Here is a 13,390-nt window from a genome sequence, read left to right on the forward strand (position 1 = left end):
TCTTTTGCTCATACTTTAATACTCTCGAAAACTGTTGAGTTCAAGACTTCTGCTTTTATGAAACAAACACTTGCGATTCCAAATGAAATAAATTGGCACAATTTATGAAACCATTTGAAATCCTTTCCCTTAATCCCCACCCTTTATTTGAACCAACGGCCCAAATGTCATAGGAAAGCCAACCGGTGTCTAATCAATGAATAATGCTTCATTAACGACTTTTCAGTTATTTTATTTTCTTTTATTTTTTACCATTTTCTCTCCCTACGAAAATTTTAATAAAGTGTCTTGAGTTGGGGGTTCCACACCTATAACGTATAGACCGAGTTATACATCGTTATTTAAAAATTCAACCTGCTTTATTAAAATTTCACCAGACTGAACTTAAGGGCTATGATATGGCCGTTATACGTCGGTTATGAAAAACTCGGCATACATGTTATAGGTCGGCTATTAAAACCATAACAGCAAATTATAACATTATTGATCTCCATGCGTTACCACTATAATTCGGTAACAGACAAATCTCATATCACAAACTCCCAATATAAAGGTAAAAGGAGAACTCATCAAGCGGTAAGTTGAATTCCACTTAAGAATAAGTTGACAAAAGCTGACTTGAGCGTCGGAGTGCCTTTTACAGATACCTCCCACATCTTTATTCATTCTGCATCAAGGTGTACCTCCCTTGGAAAAAAAAAAGCTCGGAGTAAAAGCTCAATAAAAATGAGTTATACCTCGACTTACAAGCAAGAACAGAACCTCATGTGAAAAAATGTTAGTATAAAGTAGATAGAACTTAAAACTTAAAAAGAGTCTCTCACCAAAATCAGATTTTTTAATATTCAACACAATTCCAGATTTACAACCGTCGTTACCGTTTCAAATTGAAGTTTGAATAAAACTGATTTTGTAGAATTGATTTTAGGTAAAAGTGAGTTTATGTCAACATGATTTATGTTTGGCAATTTTATATTAAAATTGATTTTGATAAAATGAATATTATTTGGATAATATTAGTTAAAATCACTTTTAGATAAATAATTATTTAATTATTAAAAATAATATAATATTAAATTATGATGTTATTTTTTTAAGTATATTTAAATTTTTTTATACTTCTTTTAGTATGTCTTTTATATAGTATTTTTTATAGTACTCTATTTTAGTATGTTATAATTTTTTATTATTAAAATAAATTAATATTTATTTATTAAATTAAAAATAACATATAAAAATTGATAACTTTTAAGTATTGTTTTTATAATAAAAATTAATATTTATTTATTAAATTAAAAAATATATAAAATAATAAATTTTAATACTCTTTTTAAGTATTCTCAATAATCTTATTTTTATTATTGTTTTAAGTTCTAACTTTTTACTAGTTATATTTTTATTATTATTTATAAATAATTTTTTATTTAATTTATTATTTTTAATAGGAACAATAATACATATTATAAAAAATTAGAATAATAAATCATGCACAAGAATTACAATGATAAATTTTACAGTATCAAACAAAAAATATTATATAATTATTTTAATACTCTCAATATTTTCTTATTTAATATTATTTTGGACGATAAAATTTTATTCCTTATGACTCTATTGTTATGTACGATCAAATTTTTATTTATTTTGTCTTTTTTAATAAATTAATAATTCATATTATAATAAAATTATAATAAAAAATTTAATAAAAAAAAATTAAGATATGAAAGAAAGTATTAAAAATGATAAAAAAAAAACTATAAAGAAAACTATTAAAGTCAATAATGACCAGTAGGGTTGGAAGTGAGCCGAGCTGAGTCGAGCTAGACCAAGCTCAAACTCGACTCACGAAAATTAAGCTTGGCTCACAGCCCGACTTATTAACAATCGAGCCTATTTCGTAAGCTCAAGTTCGACTCAACGAAAGCTCAAATAATAGGAACATAATCTATAATTGTATATCAATAAATTATAACTTATATATATTAAAAAATATTAAAAAATAAATTTAATATATTGTCTATCTATCAATTATAATTTTTTATTTATCTCTTACATCAAAATTATATATAAAAAATGACTATAAAATTTTAAACAATTAAGAACATTAATATATATGTAAAATTATATATTACTATTTTATATGTATATATTTATATTAAATTATTAATAAGCATATTCCATACTTTTAATATTTTATATATAATCGAGCTAACTTACAAACTAATGAGCTGAGCTTATCAAAGCTCAAACTCGGCTCATCAGCTTGCGAGTTCAGTTTTCAGTTTATTGAGTTTATTGAACTATTAATGAGTCGAGCTCGAGTTGGCTCATAAGTTGGCTTGACTCACTTCCAACCCTAATGACCAGCAACAAACGTAAAGCACATTAAGTAATTTCAGAAACTACAATTTCTTGTTTAAACACGCTTTTAGCATGCAAAATCACGTCTGTATCTAAAAAAAAGTTACCAAATATCAAATAACAACAGTTCAAAAAAACTTAAACGCAATCTTATTCTCTAAAACTTATTTTCCAAACACAGCCTAAGTCTTTACAAATTAAGCTTAACCATTAACGCAAGACAAACAAACACGTGCCTCTCACGCCCCAAAAAAAGATATAACCCCTTCATAAAATAAACAGTCTTTTAAATACAGTCTTTTCTCTCTCGGTCTCTCCCTCCGTCACCTTCCAATGCTCTGCTGCGCAGCAAACTCATCGAAAACACATCATCGCGTTGCTGTGTATTGAGTGTTGACCCCTTTCTCTCTCAATTCTCAAAGGGGTCCCCAAACACACAACTTCTAATTCTCCCTTTCTCTCTCACACACACGCACACTTGAATTCCTCATCTTCTTCTACGACGTCATCATCATAATAATAAGCTAATAATAAATCCTTACAATGTCGGAGATAGCGAACACAGATCCCGAGGGGGTCGACGGAGTGCGGATGACGTGGAACATATGGCCAAGCACGAAGGTCGAAGCGAGCAAGTGCGTGATCCCACTCGCCGCCACAATCTCCATCATACGCCCTCACACGGACATCCCCCGCCTCCCATACTCCCCGTTACGCTGCAAAACCTGCACCTCCGCCCTCAACCCCTTCTCGCGCGTCGACTTCACCGCCAAGATCTGGATCTGCCCCTTCTGCTATCAGCGCAACCGCTTCCCCCCTCACTACTCCCAAATTTCCGAAACCAACCTCCCCGGTGAGCTCTACCCTCAGTACACTACCATCGAGTACACCGTCCCAACCGTCTCGTTAGACCCCGCTTCCCTAACGCACTCACAGGCGCCTCCGCCGCCTCCTCCGCCGGTCTTTGTATTCGTCCTTGATACCTGTATGATCGCTGAGGAATTGGAATTCGCAAAGTCCGCCCTCCGGCAGGCGATCGAGCTGCTCCCGGATAATGCTCTCGTCGGATTCGTGTCGTTCGGGACGCAGGTGCAGGTCCATGAATTGGGATTCAGTGATATGTCTAAAGTTTATGTGTTCCGTGGAGCGAAGGAGATTTCCAAGGACCAGATTTTGGACCAGCTGGGACTTGGAAGGGTGCCTCAGAAGGGATTGGCGCAGGGCGGCCCCGGTGGTTTCGTTCCGGCTTCCTCTGGCGTTTCGCGGTTCTTGCTGCCTGCTTCGGACTGCGAATACACTCTCAATTCGGTAGTGTGGTGTTTTTCTTTCTCTTTTTCAATATATTTTTTTCTAGCTGAATTTCTGTTTTGCATTGTGTAGCTTTTTAGTGAGTTGAAGATGAACATAAATTGTAGGCTTTGCTTAAATGATTAGAACACTCAGCACACTACTAATTTTGTGTACACTGCTACACCTTCTCTTTTTAGTATTAAAATTGAAAGTTAAAAAGAGTGAGAATGCCAAAAACAAATTTTTTGAATATAAAAAAATGAAGATATATACTTGAGTTGTACCAAAAAGTGGAGCAAGTATCATTTCTCTTTGCAGCTTATCTTTCATTCTTGTTTATTGAAGAGTATGTTATTAATTTTTTTAATTTTGTCCTTCACAGTTCACACTATTATGCATGCCGATCGTAAAATAAATTAATGGTTGAGTCCTGATTTTGTGTTTCTTAGTAAAGTGGATATTATGAACTTGAATAAATAAATACACTAACTAAAAGACACCAGTAGTTTAAGCTAGATACTTGAACCTGAAGTATTATTCGTGTTCTTACTCCAACATTCCAATTGAGGGTTTGTTCATAAATTTGTTGTGCTATTGTTTTTTCTTCCAGCTACTAGATGAGTTGCAGACTGACCAATGGCCTGTCCCACCAGCCAGTCGTCCAGCACGGTGCACTGGTGTGGCTTTGAGTGTTGCGGCGGGTTTGCTTGGTGCTTGTATTCCTGGGACAGGGGCTAGAATCATTGCGTTGGTTGGAGGTCCTTGCACTGAAGGACCTGGCACGGTAAATCAGTTCTCTGCTCTTAGCTGTATGATTTATTTTTTGTTTGTTGTGAATTATTAATTTTGGCTGAATATTATTCTCAGTTCAAGACTGTTTTAGTGTTTTTATTGTGATGAAAAATGTTAGTAATAGGAAAACTTCATCTAACTTTCTAACGTTAGGAATGTGTTGCTACCACTGGAATTGTTGGACATTTTGTACCATGCTCATTTATTGAGTTAAGCTTCAAAGTGGTCCCTAAAGTTGCACTCGAGTCTCAAAGTGGTCTTTGAAGTTAATAGTTACCCAATTTCATCCTCGAAGTTGCACTCCGGGACTCATACTAGTCCCTGAGGCTTTTTCCGTCCATCGGAACACTGAAACGACGTCGTTTTGTATTTGTAAAAAAAAAGAGAAAACCAGAGCCTCCCGTTCCCCTTCCTCTTTGTCGCCGCTTCTCTCCGGCCTCCGTCACGGCGCTGCGCCGCACGCCCCCTTCTCCAACCTAGTCTCTTACACTCTTGTCTCCTCTCTGTCTCTCCCTCTTCTCTTGTCTCCTCTCTATCTCCCTCTGATCCCAAAATTAATTCCTCCATTACCTCATTTTGTTTTTCTTCATACACAACCAACCATCAATTTCCACAGACATGTTAATTAAAAAATCGCATTACTCATCAATACACACCATTTCAACAAACTCAATTCAAAGTCATCTTCCACCTAAACCACAAAATCCATTTATCAAGTACAAAATTTTATGCAACCAATGACAGGATAAACTCCATTGCAGTTAAAAAACAATTGAAAAAAAAAAAAAAACTCCGAAGCGAAGCGAACTGACCTTGGTGCCAACCTTGGATCAAAATCATACTTTTTCAAGGACCTCAGTGAATTGATCAACGGTGAAGGAAACACCTTTCATGGGAGCAGTGCGGCACCTCTCATAGGTTTGCTCGAAGATCTCAGCTTCACTCAAGGAGTGCAGTGACGAATTAATTTCGGGATTAGGGAATATAAAAGGGATCAGGGAGGTAGAGGGAGACAGAGGAGACAAGAGTGTGAGAGACTAGGTTGGAGAGGGGGGCGAGCGGCGCGGTGCCATGACAGAAGCTGGCGAGAGGCGGCGACAAAAGGGCCTCGGGTTGGGGAAGGGGAAGGGGAGGCTCGTGTTTTCTTCTTTTTTTTTTAATTTTTTTTTATAAATACAAAACGACGTCGTTTCAGTGTTCCGATGGACGGAAAATGCCTTAGGGACTAGTATGAGTTCCGGAGTGCAAGTTTGAGGATGAAATTGGGTAACTATTAACTTTAAGGACCACTTTGGGACTCGAGTGCAACTTCAGGAACCGCTTTGAGGTTTAACTCTCATTTATCTGGTGTTTAAGTTTCATTGATGGGTTGGAGAACCAGATACTGTACTCAAAATCATATTATTTTATTTATTATTATTATTATATAATTTTAAATTTTGTAATTTGTCTGATGCATTGAAGTGGTGCTGTACTGAAACCATATATTTCACTAGCAATCTTAGAAGTGGAAGTGTTTGAATCGAATAGATTTAAACCACTTATATTCCTTTGTTTAGAAGAGGTAGGCATGCTGCTATATTAAGATACTATAATGGTGAGTTCACAAGATTTAAGTTTTTCTGTGTCACTGACATTTTGATTTTTGATGGAGAATAAGAAAGGGGCAACTCTGTCTCTTTTTCTTAATTTAAAATTGCACAAAAGATTGCATGTAAACTTATTAAGTTGAAAGAAATCAAGTAATTACAGGACAGTTATTGAACAATCTATTAGCACGAATCATGAGTTTAGTGGATTTACATATTTTTCTCCTTAATCTCTCACAAAGATGCAAAGATCTTGTAGCAATCACTGGTTAATGTTGTGCTTTGGTGTATTTGGTTAGAGAAAAACTGCTAGAAGTTTCAATGTGCCCCCCCCCCCCCCCCTTTTTTTTTTTTCCCTTCTCAACTGTAGACTTTATTTGAGACAGGGTTACATTTCTTACTTTGCTTTGTGCTATGCTTCTGGTTTATTTCATGGGGATATTGTCATCTGACATTTGAAGGGATTGGTGTGCATTAGGACTTATCTTTTATTTTGGTTTGGTTGTCTCGTCCTCTTTGTTACTTTCCTTTCTTCTTGCAGAATATCTTTTTCTACCAAAATAAGTAAATCAGCCACAGAACATTTCTAATGCGGCAAATTCTGATTTTGAAATTACTATGCAGATTGTGTCAAAGGATCTATCTGACCCAGTGCGTTCTCATAAAGATCTTGATAAAGATGCAGCTCCATACTTTAAGAAGGCAGTCAAATTTTATGAGAGTATTGCCAAACAGCTGGTTAGCCAGGGTCATGTTTTAGATCTTTTTGCCTCTGCACTTGATCAGGTTTGTGTCAGAATACTTATTTTCTCATACTGCTCGATTTCCTTCACAGATATAGTTGGATAAAGAATGCATGGATAGATCACATATCTGACTGGTCTCAGAGATCTGATTGGTCTCTGAAACTGAGACTTCTGAATCACTTGGCATGAGTTTTGATCAGCGGGTAAATCATCCCCCGCCCCGGGTGCAATTTTTTCCCCCAAATTCTATGTTAAAAGGCATCATTATACCTAGAAATTGTTTTCGAACATTTACAGTTTTTATACATTGGATTTTTTCAATTTTCGAACCAAAACTTTGCAACCATCCTCGTATCTTTGTACCCTTAATTCAGTTTCACTAAAATGTGTTATATGTTACCCTTATTTCATGATTGACTAGCTAGAAGAATGTCATCCATAGTTTGCATTTCGGCTGAAGAAGTTTTCCGGACTTGTTTGGGTATCTCCTGAATGGCATCTCTCTCTTGATCTGACAACAGTTGGCATCAAAGCCTGTGAAACCATATATACTCGTGATTGATATATGTGCCATTTACAAACATTGGGACATTATATTGATGACATTATGATTATCAAGCTTGCTTTATCCTCTTGACACTGAAACTATCTTGAGTTCTTACCTTATCAGTGACTTCCATAAAAAAAGAGCTGGTCTCATTATAAGAATGTTGCTTTAAGAAAACTATTAGGATCTGGTTATTCTCATTCTTTGTCTTCTACTAATTCATGGATGCTTTAATATTAAAGGTTGGAGTTGCGGAAATGAAAGTCGCAGTTGAAAGAACTGGTGGCCTTGTTGTCTTGTCTGAAAGTTTTGGTCATTCAGTCTTTAGGGACTCTTTTAAGCGCGTTTTTGAGGATGGGGAACAAGCTCTTGGTCTCTGTTTCAAGTAAGTAATCTTTTATTCAGATGTTATGCTTGGTTTTCTTTTCACCTAATTTCAGTTTATTTTGGCCTTCTGTTCACGGCTGTTATTTCGCTTCCTCCTTGCTTTCATTGGATCCCAACCTTTTCTGTAGTAATTGTTTGCTAGTGAGTTAATACTTAATCTGGATTTTAAGGGATTTCTTTTGGAGAGGTATATTTGGTCCTTCTTTCTTTAGCATTGACATGTAATCAATGTTTCATTACATCAATGAGAAAGTAGGTATTTTCAATTTTATGAGAAGCATGTTACATTGTGAAGAAATGCTACCAATATGGAGAGAATTTCTGGGTACATTTTAAATGTACTATCAAATAATAAGTCACTAGTGAAAGCAAAAATAAGGGGAAAAATATAGGATTCAATTTAGGCCTTTAGGGCTATTCCACTAACCTCCTAAAGCTTGCTTCTATCTATTTATGCATGTCTTGAAGATCTGAAGGGTACCATCTTTTTAAGTTTTTTGGACCAATTCACTTGGTGACACTTAATGAATGTGTGGGTTTTTTGGTGTTATTTTTTTTTAAATTATTGTTGAGAATTATTATTTGACTTCACCTTTTGATTGATTTTGGGCTATCGATATTGTTTTTCATGTTTTATTTTGTATTGTCATTCTTCCTTTTTCCTTGTTTCCTATTCTCTCTAAGATATCTTCCCGTGCTATCAAGCATGCTTACTGCCAAACTTGGTTTATGTTTCAGTGGTACCCTCGAGGTAAATTGTTCAAAGGAAATCAAAATTCAGGGAATAATTGGACCTTGCACATCATTGGAAAAGGTTGAAGCATCTTCTATTTCAAACTCAATTTCCTATACATATACATAATTGGCTCTGAAATTGGCGTTTGTGTTGGCTCAAGAACTAAGATATGCACGACATGATATTTCTGGATTTTGACGGTTATTATTTTTACATTCTGCAGAAAGGGCCTTCTGTTGCTGACACTGTAATAGGAGAGGGGAATACAACAGCATGGAAGATGTGTGGTCTTGACAAGAGTACGTGCTTGACAGTGATGTTTGATCTTTCATCAAGTGACCGGTCAAACACACCAAATGCTGCCAACCAACAGCTGTACCTGCAGTTTCTTACAAGGTTTTGCTTGATAGCATCTCTTATATCTTATCCCTTATATATACTATATGCCACTTTCCAGCATCCTTCTGGGAGTTAAATGTTGATGGTCATTTCTTGTTGCAGCTACCAGAGCCCAGATGGTCAATTAGTGCTTCGAGTCACAACAGTAACTAGAAGATGGGTAGATAGTTCTGTTAGCACTGAGGTAGTTTCATTTTACTTTTATTTGTACAGTTTGGTGGTTGTTTCTTTTTCTTTTTCTTAAATTTTGTTATTCCCTGCATTATTTTCTTTGTATGGAGAATATTTGATGACAAGGAAATTGATAGATTCATTAATTATGGGATTTTAATTTAGTAACATGATTTTCTCATCAGGAACTGATTCAAGGATTTGACCAAGAAACTGCTGCCGTGGTAATGGCTAGATATGCTTCTTTGAAAATGGAGACTGAGGTATATCACTATTATTTTTTCTATCTTTTGTTCTCATTAGTGTTCCTAAAAATGTATTACAACTCCTTATTAGTGATTCGTTAGTTTTACTATTGGCTAACTGCAAAAATTGCCTTTTTAACTGTCTCATCGTCCATGTTCCTACTTATTGAATGGTTGTAACCCACCTATGTACTTAAGCATGCCACTTAGCATCCCTATTAATTCTTGTGTTTTCAAGGCATGCTAACTCATTAACCAAAATCATGCTGTCAATGGTTATCCCCCTCACTGGTCCCTATCTTTTTATCTTTTATTTTTATTTTTTTGAAGTCCAAGTGACTCAACATCCACATGAGAGGAAAACAAAAAGGGGATAGTGGATATCCTTGCATTATCCCCTTTTTCTTGGATGTAGTAGCTTAAACATTTTAGATAGGCACTAGTTGATATGTTGTTAAAATGTTGATGTCCCAATGGTCATGGGTGTGATCATAGCTTAGCATAAGGTAGACGAGCATGTATTACATGTTAGAGAATTCTAAGTCAAACAACCTTAGTGTAATAGCTTAATATTTTGAGATAATTACTCATGTTAACTCTGCTAGAGAAGTAACCATTTCATCTAACATCAAAACCACCTTGTTGGACATGTATTACATGTGGCAAAATTTATATCAAGTATTTTATTATACAAATGCCTAACTGAGCATAACTTCTTGTTTGATCAGGAAGCATTTGATGCCACACGGTGGTTGGATCGATACCTCATTCGCGTCTGTTCTAAATTTGGTGACTATCGCAAGGATGATCCATCATCTTTTACATTAAACCCTGCATTTTCACTCTTCCCCCAATTTATGTTTAATCTGCGGCGGTCACAGTTTGTACAGGTATCTTTTATTGCAATATTTTTCCTATCCTGATTTGCAATTTTCTTTGTTTAAACTTTGTTGCATGTGGGGGGTGATATGCATTGACAGGTTTTCAACAACAGTCCAGATGAGACTGCCTACTTCCGCATGTTGTTAAACAGAGAAAATATTAGTAATGCTGCTGTCATGATTCAGCCATCGCTAATATCATATTCATTCAATTCACTACCTGGCCCTGCCTTATTAGATGTAGCATCCATCGCTGCAGACCGCATTCTGTTGTTAGATTCATATTTTAGTGTGGTAATTTATCACGGGATGACAATAGCTCAGTGGCGCAACTTGGGATACCAGAACCAACCAGAACACCAGGTATGTTCTTATTCATGTCCTGCTAAAGATGTTTTTCTAGTTGAAAAATTGTGCTCACAGATCGATATTTGCTTTTAAAACCTAAAACAATTAATCTCCGGTATTGCATTCATCATAGTTTCTTGTCCTACTTTGCTAACTTCAATATTGCACAGGCATTTGCACAACTATTACAAGCTCCACATCATGATGCCCAAATGATAATTAGAGAACGTTTCCCTGTTCCTAGATTGGTAGTGTGCGATCAACATGGTTCCCAGGTTAGTGTGGTTTACCAATACCATTTTGCTTGTTATTTGTCTTATTTGCTAGTCATGATCTTTTTCTAAAATCTGTCCATATCAAAAGTGAGGTATTATATTAATTCTAAATTAGTAAATTTCCAAGTCAAACAACAAATTAGCTGTTTTTTACTTTTTCGTTTTTTTTTTCTTCGCCCCTTTTATTTGTCCAATCAGATTGATTATTACTTCAGAATAACCATGATAGGAACCTGACCAAGGTTTTGTTGGTATCTAACAGGCTAGATTTTTATTAGCGAAGCTGAATCCATCAGCAACATATAATAATGCACACGAGATGGCTGCGGGTTCAGACATAATCTTCACTGATGATGTGAGTCTTCAAGTTTTCTTTGAGCATCTCCAAAGGCTGGCTGTCCAATCTTAACGGCACATATCAGGACATACTGACAGTTCATGGGTTTTGGAATTCATACTAAGGAATTGAACAATGATGTAAGTCCTGCATCGCGCTGTTGTGCTGTTGTATTCAGTCATTTTTCCTTTCTTTCCTCTGTTCTTCATGAAGATAAGGTTCAAGAATTTGGAGAAGGTAAGGAATATCTCAGAAATATGTAGGGTTTTGGTGGGGTTGAATAAAGACAGGCATGTATATATTGAGTTTGAGATATTGCGCAAAAAAAAAAGGATATAAAAATGAGTTATAGAGCTATCTCTGCGGCAAAAGCAAAAAGCAAAGGAGGGAGATATCATGAGGTTTTTATTTTATTTTTGGCCTAGATCTGAATTTTCGTGTTCTTCATCTGGATTACTTTCTATATAGATTTTTGTCTTCTTTTCTTTTCTTTTTCTTTTTTTATTTTTATATAGGTTACAAAGTAACGAAATTCATTGTCATGTCCATGGAGGTTGTTCAGTTATTCCCTCGTTATTTTGTATTGTATATTATTAAGCTTATAGAATAGTATATATCATATTGAAAATGAATACTTATAGTTATAATAATAGGATGGTAACTCTTTTCGTTACATGGCTGCTTGATCAAAACGTAAATGGGAATTCCTTGGTAATATGTTTTAAGTATTTTGTGAAAACGAGGGTTGTGGATCCCAATCATGTTCTGTTCTTAAATTCCCATTTCTTGCCATTTTGTGGTCCTGCTTTTTTTTAAGCTTGCATGATGGTATTCGTGGCTTTTTCATGTCACTCGTCCGACAAAGCCCTGATGTTATATCCTCTGAGATCTAAATGTCAAAATTATAACATTTTTGTAATATGAATCTAACTATTAAAAGGTAACTATTTGAAATTTTTTGTGTTGATCAATTATTATATGTTGCCATACTTTATGAGGATGTCGACACTAATGACGAAAAAAGGGAGAGATTAGCAAAGATGAAAGAGGACCAAGAAGCAAAGAATTCTATAGTTGCTTTGTCACTATGGGGATCCATATGTCTCAATTTTAATATTCATGTTAAGTGTTCAAACAATGATTTGTAAAAGGATTATTTGTCGTTTCCTTTTGTTATAGATTTGGATTAATGGGTCTTTAACCAATGCAATAGTGCCTTATGTCAGTCCCTTATCAATCAAAGAGTGACAACGAAGCACTTAACTATTAGCACACTAACTTAATATTCTATGTAAGCAGATTTTGTTACGTGTTCAGCACTTAGAGGGTTTTTAAGTTTGGTTTGAGTTTAGTGGCTAAACATGCTTGGTTTAAGTGTGCTTGGGACAATGATCTTAATTTGAGATTCACTAATTTGTAGATTTGGTTTGAATATATTGGTTTAGTGTAGGGGTACGCTTGAATCGGATAGGATATATGTAAATTTTCAATTTGATCCGCACTAAAACATTAAATTGGATCAGATATATACAATTTTTAGACTTGGAGATCTTATCCGACTTGATATGCAAATTTATAAATCCGATCAGATCAAATATCGGATATTATTGGTCAACAAAATCAAAATTCTAAAACTTGAAAAAGATTTAAATTTTTTCACTCTTTTACACTTGTTACTACTAAAATATTATTAAATTCTTAAATAATAAAAATAAAATATTTATCTGCAAAATATTATGATTCAGATATGTGACTAAGTTTGCGAATACCTATTTGAAATTCACCATCCGATTTTATTTATTTGTATATCGATTTGGATATAATTCAATGGATTTGCGGATCAAATACGGATAAATATTGTTAATCCTGTGGATCAAATCCAAATTTGTATACCCCTAATTTAGTGAGTTTGGTTTTAACTAGTTTATTTTTTAGCTTGGTTTGGTCTCATAAATTGTTAATGAATTAGGATTTTAATTAATTGGAATTGGTGGCTGTAATTGGTCAGTTGTAGAGAAAATTCTATCGTGATTTGTAGTGGAAAATGGATGTACATTTTGTTGCACTTGGAGATTGAGGCAGGACATATAGTTGTGTTAACCTTTCTTCCCTTCCCTCCGCTAGATAATATTGATGAGTGCGGTTTAAAAAATTCACAAGTTATAAAACTCAAGTTTGTTATATCTCTAAATCGGAATTTAACATTTTCAAAGTTTAGTTAAAAAATGTTACATTTCAAACCAATAACCGGAAGTGTAGGACTAGACCATTCTCTCTAAGAATATC

The 13,390-nt window shown here is 34.8% G+C and overlaps 1 protein-coding gene across 1 annotated transcript; it reads left to right on the forward strand.

The window, feature by feature from the left end:
* The first annotated feature begins 2,649 nt into the window (after nucleotides 1-2,649).
* Nucleotides 2,650-11,777, forward strand: LOC112740937 (protein transport protein SEC23 E). The gene is made up of 12 exons (XM_025789662.3): nucleotides 2,650-3,669; nucleotides 4,262-4,435; nucleotides 6,657-6,818; nucleotides 7,568-7,710; nucleotides 8,451-8,526; nucleotides 8,672-8,844; nucleotides 8,950-9,031; nucleotides 9,204-9,281; nucleotides 9,992-10,153; nucleotides 10,244-10,507; nucleotides 10,663-10,767; nucleotides 11,030-11,777. Exons 1-12 carry the CDS (start codon nucleotides 2,905-2,907, stop codon nucleotides 11,174-11,176), a joined length of 2,331 nt encoding a protein of 776 aa, XP_025645447.1. The 5' UTR covers nucleotides 2,650-2,904; the 3' UTR covers nucleotides 11,177-11,777.
* Nucleotides 11,778-13,390: the final 1,613 nt, after the last annotated feature.

Source organism: Arachis hypogaea, chromosome 14 (genome assembly GCF_003086295.3).
Source record: "Arachis hypogaea cultivar Tifrunner chromosome 14, arahy.Tifrunner.gnm2.J5K5, whole genome shotgun sequence".
NCBI classification, from domain to species: domain Eukaryota; kingdom Viridiplantae; phylum Streptophyta; class Magnoliopsida; order Fabales; family Fabaceae; genus Arachis; species Arachis hypogaea.